A 16,157-nucleotide genomic window follows, 5' to 3' on the forward strand; every position below is an offset into this window, starting at 1 on the left:
TCCCATTGCATCATGTGACAGCCATCAGCCAATCACAAAATGCATAAACTGTGAATTCTTGAATTGGAAAATTGTTTAAAGGGCCAGTAAACCCACAAAATAATGTTTTATAGTTCTGCACATAGTGCAGAATTATATAACATCAGCTTAGCGCAAAGTTTGTACCTTAAAAGATTAAAGTGAAAAAATGCTACGAAATTTACTTTCACAGTACGCCGCTCCTGGCTCTACTGAGCGGGTCTGTTTGTTGCCTCTAAGCGCATCGGGCACGCTGTCTATTCACAGCCAGCCCGATCGTGCCATTAAACTCAATGTAACTCGCTCCCGCTCTGGTCTGGTAGCAGGAGCGAGTTACATTGAGTTTAATGGAGCGATCGGGCCGGCTGTGAATAGGCAGCGTGCGCTGTTTTAGGGAAAACAAACAGACCCGCTCAGTAGAGCCAGGAGCGGCGTACTGTGAAAGTAAATTTCGTAGCATTTTTTCACTTTTAAGGTCCAAAGTTTGCGCTAAGCTGATAGTGCAGAATTATATAACATTATTTTGTGGGTTTACTGGCCCTTTAAAATAGTATGCTCTATCTGAATCATGACATTTTAATTTTTACTTTAGTGTTCCTTAAAGGATAGAAGACAATTAAAGGAGTACATTCAAATGAGGGGTCAGTTACTAGTGGTGTTCCCCAAGGGTCTGCACTTGAGCCTGTTTTGTTTAATATGTTTATCAGTGATATTGGTAAAAGGCTTACAAAAAATTGTAACAGAGTAGATGTTCCAGGAGGGGTTAATCAAATGAGCAGTGATATAAAAAAATTGGAGGACTTAGCAAATAAATGGGATCTAGAATTTAATATTACCAAGAGCAAAATTATGCATATAGGATCGAAAAACCCAAACGCCGATTATAGTCTTTACAACATTACTGACTGTAACTAAAGTAGAACAGGACTTGGGAATTATTATTTCAAATCATTTAAAATGTTGTACACAATGCAGCAGTGCAGCTGGTAAGGCCAGTCGAATATTTGGTTGCATTGGGAGAGGTATTAGTAGCAGAAATAGCAAGGTTCTTATGCCACTTTACAGATCGCTAAATAGGCCTCGGGCTCATCTGGAATAATGTGTGCAGTTCTGGAGACCATGAGGCCTATTTATCAAAGCGTCAACTGAAAATACGCTGGAATACGATCCCGCGATCACAATCCGACGCACATCGATGCAAGTTAAAAACCCATGGAATTTGAGTGGATTCGTGTTCATTCGCTCTCCTATTCGACACTATTTGAATCTCTCACAAAGTTATCAAAATTTCTACAGTTACGCTCGCATCTTTTTCGACTCAGCGTACCTGGTTTTCAATTCCTTCAGGTTGCGGATGCTATAGAAGTCAATGGGAGTCTGAAAACACAGAAAGCTTATGTTCGATGCTGAAAGAGAATTAAGTATACTACATAATAAAAGTAAATTAGAAACTTTATCAAAATTGTATACCCTTTCCAAATCAAACAATATTGTTGCTCCACATTTGGTGCACTAGTAGATATATATAAAAATGAAAAATACATTACTACTGATGGATTATGTTACAACTTTGTCTCTCATTACAAATCAAGGGGACAATATTATTTCTACATATTTAGTGCAAAGTTTTGCCCCAAACTTGTCGCACTAATAGATATAGAGATAAAAATGAAATAAATACACACCATAATATAGCTACCTTCCTTTTAATTTTTTGGAAAAATCTATGTGCACCATGTTTAAACCATGTAATACAAGTCCCACTCTGCACTTCGCGCCATATTTGACGCAACACTTTTCGCATCAATTATGACGCAAACTCCTAAATAACCCAAACACTAGTGAATTGTTCCACCACTTTTGATTGGAATATGCATAATCACATGATTTATGACATCAGCCAATCTGATTCAAATACACATTATATACTATCACTAATTAATCAAATTGCTTGATACTTGTGTCATTGATCACTCATCAGAACTTGTAAGTGCCATTTGTTGCATTGTGTATTATACTTTGAAAGTATGTATATGTGAAATTAGTATTAAAGATAAACATTGATGCTGACATTAGGAAACACAGTGTAATATTTTAGACAAGGATTTTAAAATTCGAATTCATGTTTAATTCAATAGAAGGGATAGCCCACCTAACTTTAAACTGTCAGGAATCAGATACAGCAGAAATTAAAATCACCTCTTTACTGGCATGCTATTTCAGTGTATTTATTCCTTCTCTCAAATTTATTTTTCAGTAAGAAATGTCATCTTATATGCCAGCCTATTTTATAACACCTGTGTAGGGGTGGTGTTTAAAAATAGATTGCAATCAGGAGGGGTTAGACAGGTGCAGAGAGAAACCTGGCCCAGCTCTTAAAGGGACAGGAAACCCCAAAATATTCTTTCATGATTTAAATAGAACATACAATTTTAAACAACTTTCCCATTCACTTCTATTATCAAATCTGCTTCATTCTCTTGTTATCCTTTGCTGAAGGAACAGCATTGCACTACTGGCAGCTAGCTGAACACATCTATTTAGCCAATCACAAGAGACAAATGTGTGCAGGCAACAATTAGCAGCTAGCTCCCACTAGTGCAACTTATATTTTTAATTTCCTATCCCTTTGAAATATCCATAGATTGCAAATAAAATACATATGATACTCTGATAACATGTTATATTTGAAATTATTCCTGCACAGAATAATAATACATTTACAATATATACATATAGTGGTATAAATAAACGCAGAGATATGACAAACAACATTGTTTAGAACAAAAAAGGAACTCCGGGACATGTAAATATGTTTGCAAAATATTTCTGACATAACACACACACACACACATATATATATATATATATAAAAATATATTCCTGTCATGAATAAATCCCAGTCACACTTGTAGAGGCATGTCCCTCTCCACCAATAAAGCAAAGGCAGTTGTCCTTATTAGTCAGTGGCCCTTATTAAAAATCAAGCAAGATTGCCAACTTGCAGCAAAATCCACTTGAAAAAAATCAAGCCATTATTGACAAATTCAAGCTGCCCAGGCTGATATACGAGGCTTATCAGTTGATGCATAAAATGCTGCAGGAAAATGATGCTTGAAATATTTCACACTTTAGGCTGCCAGCCACAAAAATACTGGACAATCTGCAGATGCATCAACACAATGATAGGTTGGGTCACACAATGCCTCCCCCAATCTTGATCCCACCATGTATATTTTTCATAACTGAGCAACCATTTTACCCCTTGGCTGCCAGTCACAAATTGTAGCTCCCTGGTTGACAGTAACACACATAAACAGAAGGGATTTTACCCCCTTGACTTCCGCTCACTTCATGGAGGTATAGGAGGCCTTATACATTTAAAGGGACAGGAAAGTTGCATGATAATGATAGGGCATGTCATTTCAAGACATTTTTTAATTGACTTCTATTTTCAAATGTGCTTCATTCTCTTGGTATCCCTTGTTGAAAAAGAATATGCACATATCCTACACTAGTGAGAGCTAGCTGCTGATTGGTGCCTGCACACATTTGTCTCTTGTGATTGGCTAACTAGATGTGTTCAGCTAGCTGCCAGTAGTGCAATGCTGTTCCTTCAGCAAAGGATAATAAAAGAATGAAGCACATTTGATAATAGAAGTAAATTGCAAAGTTGTTTAAAAGTGTATGTTCTATCCGAATCATGAAATCAAATTTTGGGTTTTCCTGTCCATTTACCTAACACTCAAAGTGTTAAAGTGAACCCGCTTGAAATAAGTGTGGTGTGTCTTTTTAGAATAAAGCCCAGTGATGATTAGCAGGAAGTACAAAACCAGTACTGCAGTATTAGTTTCAATTAAAATTAACATAAAAATGAAGAAGCTCTGTGTCAGAACATTTAATTATTAAACCATTGCTTCCATATAAAACTCATCCTATTGCTCCATATAAAACTCCTCCTATTGCTCCATATAACCCACCTTATAACTCCTCCTATTGCTCCATATAACCCTTCCATATAACCCTTCCTATAACTCCTCCTATTGCTCCATATAACCCTCCCTATAACTCCTCCTATTGCTCCATATAACCCTCCCTATAACTCCTCCTATTGCTCCATATAACCCTTCTTATAACTCCTCCTATTGCTCCATATAACCCTTCCTATAACTCCTCCTATTGCTCCATATAACCCTCCCTATAACTCCTCCTATTGCTCCATATAACCCTCCCTTATAACTCCTCCTATTGCTCCATATAACCCTTCTTATAACTCCTCCTATTGCTCCATATAACCCTCCCTATAACTCTTCCTATTGCTCCATATAACCCTCCCTATAACTCCTCCTGTTGCTCCATATAACCCTTCCTATAACTCCTCCTATTGCTCCATATAACCCACCTTATAACTCCTCCTATTGCTACATATAACCCTCCCTATAACTCCTCCTATTGCTCCATATAACCCTCTATATAACTCCTCCTATTGCTCAATATAACCTCTCCCTATAACTCCTCCTATTGCTCCATATAACGCTCCCTATAACTCCTCCTATTTCTCCATATAACCCTCCGTATAACTCCTCCTATTGCTCCATATAACCCTCCGTATAACTCCTCCTATTGCTCCATATAACGCTCCCTATAACTCCTCCTATTGCTCCATATAACGCTCCCTATAACTCCTCCTATTGCTCCATATAACGCTCCCTATAACTCCTCCTATTGCTCCATATAACCCTCTGTATAACTCCTCCTATTGCTCCATATAGCCTCTCCCTATAACTCCTCCTATTGCTCCATATAACGCTCCCTATAACTCCTCCTATTTCTCCATATAACCCTCCGTATAACTCCTCCTATTGGTCCATATAACCCTCCGTATAACTCCTCCTATTGCTCCATATAACCCTCTGTATAACTCCTCCTATTGCTGCATATAACCCTTCCTATAATTCCTCCTATTGCTCCAAATAACCCTCCCTATATCTCCTCCTATTGCACCATATAACCCTCCCTATAACTCCTCCTATTGCTCCATATAACCCAGCTTATAAATCCTCCTATTGCTCCATATAACCCTCCTTATAACTCCTCCTATTGCTCCATATAACCCTCGCTATAACGCCTCCTGTTGCTCCATATAACCCTCCCTATAACGCCTCCTGTTGCTCCATATAACCCTCCCTATAACTCCTCCTATTGCTCCATATAACCATCCCTATAACTCCTCATATTGCTCCATATAACCCTCCCTATAACTCCTCCTATTGCTACATATAACCCTCCCTATAACTCCTCCTCATACTTCTCCATATAACCCTCCTTATAACTCCTCCTATTGCTCCATATAACCCTTCTTATAACTCCTCCTATTGCTCAATATAACCCTCCTTATAACTCCTCCTATTGCTCCATAATACCTTCCTATAACTCCTCCTATTGCTCCATATAACCCTCCCTATAACTCCTCTTATTGCTCCATATAACTCTCCCTATAACTCCTCCTATTGCTCCATATAACCCTACCTATAACTCCTCCTATTGCTCCATATAACTCTCCCTATAACTCCTCCTATTGATCCATATAACCCATCCTATAACTCCTCCTATTGCTCCATATAACCCTCCTTATAACTCCTCCTACTGTACCATATAACCCTCCCTATAACTCCTCCTATTGCTCCATACCTTCCTATAACTCCTTCTATTGCTCCATATAACCCTCCCTATAACTCCTCCTATTGCTCCATATAACTCTCCTTATAACTCCTCCTATTGATCCATATAACCCATCCTATAACTCCTCCTATTGCTCCATATAACTCTCCCTATAACTCCTCCTACTGCACCATATAACCCTCCCTATAACTCTTCCTATTGCTCCATATAACCCCTCCCTATAACCCCTATTGCTCCATATAACCCTCTCTATAACTCCTCCTATTGCTCCATATAACCCTGTTCATAACTCCTCCTATTGCTCCATATAACCCTCTCTATAACTCTTCCCTATAACTCCTTTTGCTTCATATCACCCTCCCTATAACTCCTCAATTTCTGTAACTAATCTGAAATATTCATATATATAGTAAAGATCTCTTGCTCTGACTACCCTCTACTGCTTTTATATAGCACTTTTACCTTTATTACATGTGCCCTTTCGTTCTGCCTACTACAATAATCTGAGTAGTTTCACTTTACTTTCTACCTAATTATGTTTAAAACATTTGCTCCCCCCTCCATTTCATACAAGCACAAAATAGTTCCTCAATCTCATATCCTGGGTGGAGTTTAAAGTTACAGAAACAGCATTAAAAGAGGGAGGGATAGAGCAGGAAGGGGGGTGAGTGAATAGCATGTTGTAGCTAGCAGAAACACACAACGGGAGTAGAGAATTGATAACTTACAAGCTGCCTACAGCCACAGCTACATCTCTTAATTGTGTACCTCAAAGCCCAAGAAGTGGACCTTTTTTTTGTAGAAGTTGTCATTTAATATTTGAATAGTTCTTTTTTCTTAGTTTGTCATTACAGTCCTGTTCTGCTCTTTCTTAGGATAAACAAAATACTACTTTTTACAGGTAAATTTATGGTTAAGAGTGAAGAAGTTAAGCATCAATGTTGAAGAAGGGCATCCAAAAAGGATGAGATGCAGATAGCTTAACAGTTCCTGATTTGGTGAGGCCAGAAAACAGGAAAAAGCTAGCAGGTCAAAGAGACGTGGGTGGAAACGAAGAAGCTTTGAGCATAGTTCAAGACCTACTGAGGATGGAGGTTCAATGGATATGGGTGATGCTTTTGGTAGGCGATCTACTCATGGCTGCCATGTCTTTGTCTACTTGTAAGACTGTGGACATGGAGCATGTGAAGAAGAGAAGGATAGAAGCCATCAGAGGTCAGATTCTCAGCAAGTTAAAGCTTAGCAAACCTCCAGAAGTGGAAAGTGAGGACTTGACAGTTCCATTGGAAATACTGTCTATCTATAACAGCACCATAGAAATGATCCAAGCTAAGGCAGCACGTGAGGAGGAAGAAGCTGGATGGGAGAATGCAGAAGAGGAGTACTACGCCAAGCAGGTTCACAAGCTCGAGATGAAATACTCTTCTGAACCCTCTGAAAAAGGTAAGGGTGACTTATCGTAGCTATCTCTATAGTGAAAATGTTTATAGTTTGTTGTCATTGAAAAAATATACTTTTCTGGAATTATTGTCGTACGGCTACCTAAATATAATGCATTACTTTTTTTTATAACATTTTGTTTAAAGGGATATGAAACCCAAACATTGTCTTTTGTGAATCAGACTATACCATTTTAAAAAAAGTTTCCAATTTACTTCTATTATCATATTTGCTTAATTCCCATGATATTCTTTGTTTACGAGATACCTAGGTAGCATCTGGAGCACTATATGTAAGGGAATACATGTGTGTGTGTGCTTGTAAATGGATAACATTCTTGCAAAGCTGCTGACATACAGTGCTTCAGAAATGGGGCGGATCCTAAGTATACGTCTTTTCAACTAGAGATACAAAGAGAATGAAGAAAATTTGATAGTAGAAGTAAATTAGAAAGTTGTTTAAAACTGAATGCTCTACCTGAATCATGAAAGAAACATTTTGGGTTTTATATCCCTTTAAAAAAAAAGGGAGTCTATTTCCTATGGAGGAGTTATAGGGAGAGATCAACAAGACTTAACAAGTATGTACCAGTAATGTGTGTTTATATAAATAAAACTGTATTCTCACATCCAGATTTGTTTTTCTTTTAAGAGGTAAAGTAAATCTGGTGCTAAGAATTAGATGAGTAATTAGGACCGTCAGGTAGACTGACACCCCTATTGGGAAACCTCCCTGTCTGACAAGGTGCAGGATGGAGGGGTATTGTGGTGCCAGAAATGGAATGAGTAAGAGGGAGCGCCAGGTAAGAGCTGACACCTATGCAGGGAACTTCCATACCTGACAAAATGCAGGGCAACAAGTGCTATAGATGGAGAGAGGTGGGAGACAAGAGATGTGATGGGGATCAATAGTTAAGAGACAGCTCACACAATCAAATCTGTTCATTCATCTAGGTAAGCTAGGGAGTTGGCAGAAGCAGTCAATGAAAAGTTAAATTAGTTACAGCCAGTTACTCTACTTTTTGTCTTCAACTAACTGTCCCCTCTCCTCTTCCTATTTCTGCCACTTTCCCATCTTTTCCGCCTCTCTGTCATTGTCTCTTGTCCTACTCTGTCACTGCCCCCCATCCTTCTATTACTAACCCCTAACTGTCCTCTCTTTGTCACTTCCCCTCTCCTCCTCCTGTCTTTCACTGTCCCCTCTCCTCCCATTTGAGCCACTGTCCCCTCTTCTCCTTCTTTCTGTCACAGTTTCTTCTTGTCCTTCTCTATGTCATCGTACCCTATTGCCTTATCACTAAACCCTCATCATCCTCTGTGTATCATCTTCTTGTCCTCCTCTGTGTCACTGTCCCCTCTCCTCCTCCCAGCTGAGCCACTGTCCCCTCTTCTCCTTTCTGTCACAGTTTCTTCTTGTCCTTTTCTTTGTCACTGTACCCTATCGTCTTGTCACTAAACCCTCATCATCCTCTATCATCTTCTTGTCCGCCTCTGTGTCACTGCCCCCCTCCTCATTCCCTCTCTGTTCCCTCTTGTCCTTCTGTCTTAGTCATTATTACCTCTCGATACGGCATTATACTTATGCCATAGCCCCCTTGTATAAAACTGTTCATTATCCTGTGTGTTTATAGAAGGCGTTGCTCCCTGAAAGTCTGCTGCACGTGCAAATTAGAATAACCCTCTCAGCACCAGGATTTGTGTTATACAAAGTTTTACTTTTACCTGAGACAATATTGGGAATTTCCCTTTTTCTTAAAATCTAGGTGCTTCCCCATTTACCTGATCTGTGACTCAACCACCTAATCACGTGGAGCACATGTGTAAACATCTGGCAGTCTAACTATATCTACTTTAGGTGTACACCACAGTACCCTTGACACTAATTCAACCATTTCTGTCCTTTAAAATCCTGTTTCTCATTTACATTACTCTCTACACCCAACTTTCTCTCTACAACTCTCTTTTCCCCAACTATTTTTCTGTCTTTAATATCTTTCGCTTCCCCCCTTCTCTCTCCCCAACTCTTTCTCAAACCCCCAGTTCTCTCTCCATCTCCAACCTCTCTCTCTCTTGGCCCTCAGCTCTTTTTCCCCCGCTCTTCCTCTGTCCCAAAACTCGATCTCCTCTCATTTCTACCTCTATAACTTTTTCACAAACCCCAGCTTGCTCTCCTCCTCCTTTGTCATTTTTCTTTCTCATCTTTCACAACTCTTTCTAAAAAAACCAACTTGCTCTCTCTATCAACTAACGTTCTCTCGCCACATCCATCTCTCTATCCCCCAGCTCACTCTCTGTGCCTGATATTCAAAACATTGCCGACATAGAGAGGAATCACGTAAAATACTTGGGATTTGTTTAGATGTAATGTAGAAGTCTCTATTTCACATAAAGAACACTACATAGCAACATAAACATTTCTCAAGATAAAATTTGTGTTTCTACATTTTTTTAAGGTCCTTGCCGTACCGACAAGACTTCTTAAATCATCTCGCCTGAGCGGCGAGGTTTTCAATATCAGGCCCAATATCTCCAACTTGATCTCCATCCTCCAGACTTGTTTAGTTTCTCTTTCTATAAATTGCTCTCTAACCACCCGATTGTTCTTGTTCTCTCTCTCTCCATCTTCTTTTTTGTTTCTATCCCCCAGGCCCCCAAATCTCTCTTTATCTCTCAACCCTTTCTCTGAATTTATCCAGCATCCCCTTTTCTCCCCCAACTTTCACTTCTACAACTCTCTCTCCATCAACCAGGTTTTTCTTTTCATGTCACAACTCTCTCTCTATATCCCAAGCTATCTCTATCTCCATCTATCCAACTATATCTCCATAACTCAACTGTCTCTTTATCTCTGAATTCTCTCTTCATCACCAAATTTTCTTTCCATCTAAGTGCCTCTCACTCAATCCCCCTATTCACTGCACAACACCCCAAACTCTCTCCATGCTGATTTTTATTTTCTTCCCCATTCTATCTCTAAATCAATACCGTAACTCCTACCTTATCCTCCAAATCTCAATCCATCCCTAAATAACCCCTCCGTCCCAAAGACCTTTTTATATCATCGCTTTCAACTGTCTCTGCTAGGTCTACTTACACTACCTCCACTCTTCAGGTGTTCACTATCGTTCTTCCAAATGTCTCTCTGTATTCCCAACTCTCTCCTGAATTTAAAGGGACAGTGTACTAAAAAATAGTTTTTCCCTTAATGTGTTTCAAAAGACTTGTTACACCTGCTGCAGAGAAAATGCATGCTAATTTGCTTCTTTTGGTTTGTTTTTGTATATGAAATATTTTGGCTTCTTCTTTGAAACATCAACACATTAAAATGGGTTGAGCTTGCTTCTGCTGGCTATGTTTACACAGCTTAATTATAGCCTATACTTTAGTATAGACACTTTTAGTATAGATGGGGATACCACAGCCAAAATCACATATTTCAAATGCTGATATAAAGGTAAAGGGGTTATTTGTAAACAATTTAATACACTCCAGAAGGTAAAATTAATCATTGGAAACAAAGTCTCAACAACTCAAAGCATTCAAATCACTCCTGACAACTCTGTACTGCACTGATTTGTTCCTACAATTCGCTCCATCCCTGGCTCCCTTTCTCCACCCTCAAAATATGCGCTCTCTCTCTCTTTCCATAGCTCTTAAAAGGACATTAGAGCCAAAATTGGAATGTCCCCTTAATGCACTCTCTCCCCGTTCCTTGATTTCTCTCTTTTCCACATAACTTCCTTCCTCACTGGTGTCTTACTATTTCCATCTTTTCTTCTATGTTCCCTAAGTTATAGTAGCCATACACCCAACTCTGTGCTAGATTACAAGTGTATCGCAAAATTATAGCGCGCCCGCAAATGGCAAATTTGCCCGTTTGCGGTCGCGCAATAGTTAACCAGATCTCTGGTTCATTTTGATAAATGTGCCCCAAATGTCCTCAAAATACAGTCTAGTGTAGTTTATTAAACAATAAAAATTGTACCATTTTTATTTCTTTATAAAATGACTGCACTAGTCAGTATTTTGGGGGGTAAAGTTGGTGGGAGTGGGGTGTTAGAAAAAAATGGCACTTAAATGCGCCTTTACATTGCGGTCTATGGGAACTGTGTGTTCCCAGTAAATGTATATAATTATGTATATATACATAAATATTTACGTGTTAATATGTGTATATACACATATTAACACATAAATATATATGTATATCAGCATATACATATATATTTATATTTGCTGCCATCGCTGTGCGACTTTCCCCCTTCACTGCACTGGTTCTATGTTGTCTCTAGCGGCATCAGACCGAGGCTCCTATTGGAGCCTATGGAAGTGCGCTCTCGTGAGCACAATGCTTCCGTGAAATGGGAACGCAAGGTCGCGTTCGCATTGCACCTCACCTGTAATACCAGCGCAAAGTGGAGTGCAAATATTGCTTTAGCGAAAGTGATATTTTGCGCTCCACTTATAATCTGGCCCTCTGTGTTCCTCAAATTCTCTTTGTATACGATCCCTCAAAACCCCCAACAAACTTCTCAGCCCCCCCAATCCATAAACACTGTCTCCATCCCCAAAAACTCTCTCTCTTAATCCCACAACACTTTCTCTCCTTCAACATTACACCCAAACCACAGAGCTTGCAATCTTTCTGTTGAAAGTGACCGATTAATAGAAAGAGTTTTATGGCTCTCAGTGTCTGCAGTCCATTAGCTTTGATGTTAGACTTGTATGCATAGAGGGAAGGGGGGGCAGGATACCATTTATTTGACTGTCTGTCTGTGCCCCTCCTCGCCTGACGTACCCTTGGGGCCTCTGAATAAGGCTGTATTGTAACATAGAATCTCATAATCGCCCTCACCATAAACACATGGAGCTACCGTCTGGCACACACGTGTAACACAACACTGAAAGCTTGTGTGCATTTAACCACAGCTGTGCCAAGGTTCTATATAATATTAGCTCACGCTTATAGCAAATTGGTAAAGCTCTGTACCATTGAGAAACACATTTACACCTGAAACAGAGACTCAAAAACCTGATAAAGGGCCAGATTACAAGTGGAGCGCTATTTTATGCTCTAGACTGCGCTCGAAGTAAGCTTTTTGCACGCATCGGCTGGCACTCGTATCACAAGTTAAAGGTAAACTGTTTTCGTTCGCTCGTGCGCTAACTCAGTGTGTGTAAAAACACGAACTTAGAATATTGCGTGCAATAACCTATTTCCCCATAGAAGTCAATGGAGCAAAAACAAAAAAATGGAAAAAATACGTAACACCCTATTTACGATCCCATACTCTCCAAGGGCGCTAACCGAACATTTCACATTCAAATGTTCTTCACACAGCAGACTTTGTTCTATTTATTCATAAATACATATTTCTACATATATCTGATGTTTTTTTGGTACAATATATTTCTATACCTATATATATATATATATATATATATATATATATATATATATATATATATCCAGCGCTATGGAATTTTGCGGCGCTATACTAATAAATGATTATATATATATATATAATTATATCAAGGTATAGATATATACAGCTATTTATATAGGAATATATATTTATAAATACATATTATGCTACGTGAAGAACATTGGAATGTGAAATATTTACAGTATACACAGTTAAACACTTTATTAAATATGAATATTGCATAAATATGATTTTACATGTTTTCATCTACTTAACTGCAAAGGGCTCAACTTCACTTATATATGTCTATATGTATACATATGTTTATATGTGTATATATGTTTGTAATTACATATGTACACACACACACACACATATATATATATATATATATATACATACATACCCATCTTTAGACATCTATATTTATGTGTCTATATGTGTTTATATGTGTATATATGTTTATATGTGTATATATGTCTATATGTGTATATATGTGTATATATGTTTATATGTGTATATATGTGTATATATGTCTATATGTGTATATATGTGTATATATGTTTATATGTGTATATATGTCTATATGTGTATATATGTCTATATGTGTATATATGTTTATATGTGTATATATGTCTATATGTGTATATATGTCTATATGTATACATATGTTTATATGTGTATATATGTTTGTAATTACATATGTACACACACACACACACATATATATATATATATACATACCCATCTTTAGACATCTATATTTATGTGTCTATATGTGTTTATATGTGTATATATGTTTATATGTGTATATATGTCTATATGTGTATATATGTGTATATATGTTTATATGTGTATATATGTCTATATGTGTATATATGTTTATATGTGTATATATGTTTATATGTGTATATATGTCTATATGTGTATATATGTCTATATGTGTATATATGTTTGTAATTACATATGTACACACACACACACACATATATATATATATATATATATATATATATATATACATACATACATACCCATCTTTAGACATCTATATTTATGTGTCTATATGTGTTTATATGTGTATATATGTTTATATGTGTATATATGTCTATATGTGTATATATGTCTATATGTGTATATATGTCTATATGTGTATATATGTTTGTAATTACATATGTACACACACACACACACACATATAACATAATTTATGTAAGAACTTACCTGATAAATTCATTTCTTTCATATTAACAAGAGTCCATGAGCTAGTGACGTATGGGATATACATTCCTACCAGGAGGGGCAAAGTTTCCCAAACCTTAAAATGCCTATAAATACACCCCTCACCACACCCACAAATCAGTTTAACGAATAGCCAAGAAGTGGGGTGATAAGAAAAAAAGTGCGAAGCATATAAAATAAGGAATTGGAATAATTGTGCTTTATACAAAAAAATCATAACCACCACAAAAAAGGGTGGGCCTCATGGACTCTTGTTAATATGAAAGAAATGAATTTATCAGGTAAGTTCTTACATAAATTATGTTTTCTTTCATGTAATTAACAAGAGTCCATGAGCTAGTGACGTATGGGATAATGACTACCCAAGATGTGGATCTTTCCACACAAGAGTCACTAGAGAGGGAGGGATAAAATAAAGACAGCCAATTCCTGCTGAAAATAATCCACACCCAAAATAAAGTTTAATAAAAAACATAAGCAGAAGATTCAAACTGAAACCGCTGCCTGAAGAACTTTTCTACCAAAAACTGCTTCAGAAGAAGAAAATACATCAAAATGGTAGAATTTAGTAAAAGTATGCAAAGAGGACCAAGTTGCTGCTTTGCAGATCTGGTCAACTGAAGCTTCATTCCTAAACGCCCAGGAAGTAGAAACTGACCTAGTAGAATGAGCTGTAATTCTTTGAGGCGGAATTTTACCCGACTCAACATAGGCAAGATGAATTAAAGATTTCAACCAAGATGCCAAAGAAATGGCAGAAGCTTTCTGGCCTTTCCTAGAACCGGAAAAGATAACAAATAGACTAGAAGTCTTACGAAAAGATTTCGTAGCTTCAACATAATATTTCAAAGCTCTAACAACATCCAAAGAATGCAATGATTTCTCCTTAGAATTCTTAGGATTAGGACATAATGAAGGAACCACAATTTCTCTACTAATGTTGTTGGAATTCACAACTTTAGGTAAAAATTCAAAAGAAGTTCGCAACACCGCCTTATCCTGATGAAAAATCAGAAAAGGAGACTCACACGAAAGAGCAGATAATTCAGAAACTCTTCTAGCAGAAGAGATGGCCAAAAGGAACAAAACTTTCCAAGAAAGAAATTTAATGTCCAATGAATGCATAGGTTCAAACGGAGGAGCTTGAAGAGCTCCCAAAACCAAATTCAAACTCCATGGAGGAGAAATTGACTTAATGACAGGTTTTATACGAACCAAAGCTTGTACAAAACAATGAATATCAGGAAGAATAGCAATCTTTCTGTGAAAAAGAACAGAAAGAGCGGAGATTTGTCCTTTCAAAGAACTCGCGGACAAACCCTTATCTAAACCATCCTGAAGAAACTGTAAAATTCTCGGTATTCTAAAAGAATGCCAAGAAAAATGATGAGAAAGACACCAAGAAATATAAGTCTTCCAGACTCTATAATATATCTCTCGAGATACAGATTTACGAGCCTGTAACATAGTATTAATCACGGAGTCAGAGAAACCTCTATGACCAAGAATCAAGCGTTCAATCTCCATACCTTTAAATTTAAGGATTTCAGATCCGGATGGAAAAAAGGACCTTGAGACAGAAGGTCTGGTCTTAACGGAAGAGTCCATGGTTGGCAAGATGCCATCCGGACAAGATCCGCATACCAAAACCTGTGAGGCCATGCCGGAGCTATTAGCAGAACAAACGAGCATTCCCTCAGAATCTTGGAGATTACTCTTGGAAGAAGAACTAGAGGCGGAAAGATATAGGCAGGATGATACTTCCAAGGAAGTGATAATGCATCCACTGCCTCCGCCTGAGGATCCCGGGATCTGGACAGATACCTGGGAAGTTTCTTGTTTAGATGAGAGGCCATCAGATCTATCTCTGGGAGCCCCCACATTTGAACAATCTGAAGAAATACCTCTGGGTGAAGACACCATTCGCCCGGATGCAACGTTTGGCGACTGAGATAATCCGCTTCCCAATTGTCTACACCTGGGATATGAACCGCAGAGATTAGACAGGAGCTGGATTCCGCCCAAACCAAAATTCGAGATACTTCTTTCATAGCCAGAGGACTGTGAGTCCCTCCTTGATGATTGATGTATGCCACAGTTGTGACATTGTCTGTCTGAAAACAAATGAACGATTCTCTCTTCAGAAGAGGCCAAAACTGAAGAGCTCTGAAAACTGCACGGAGTTCCAAGATATTGATCGGTAATCTCACCTCCTGAGATTCCCAAACTCCTTGTGCCGTCAGAGATCCCCACACAGCTCCCCAACCTGTGAGACTTGCATCTGTTGAAATTACAGTCCAGGTCGGAAGAACAAAAGAAGCCCCCTGAATTAAACGATGGTGATCTGTCC

The 16,157-nt window shown here is 38.1% G+C and overlaps 1 protein-coding gene across 1 annotated transcript in view; it reads left to right on the forward strand.

Moving 5' to 3' along the window:
• The first annotated feature begins 6,374 nt into the window (after window positions 1–6,374).
• Window positions 6,375–16,157, forward strand: part of TGFB1 (transforming growth factor beta 1) — a 38,177-nt gene continuing 28,394 nt past the window's right edge. The window contains exon 1 of the mRNA XM_053721640.1: window positions 6,375–7,143. Coding sequence (XP_053577615.1) covers window positions 6,789–7,143 — 355 coding nt within the window. The 5' untranslated portion in view covers window positions 6,375–6,788. The remainder of the gene's footprint in view (window positions 7,144–16,157) is intronic.

The sequence above is a fragment of the Bombina bombina genome, chromosome 7 (assembly GCF_027579735.1).
Source record: "Bombina bombina isolate aBomBom1 chromosome 7, aBomBom1.pri, whole genome shotgun sequence".
NCBI classification, from domain to species: Eukaryota; Metazoa; Chordata; class Amphibia; order Anura; family Bombinatoridae; genus Bombina; species Bombina bombina.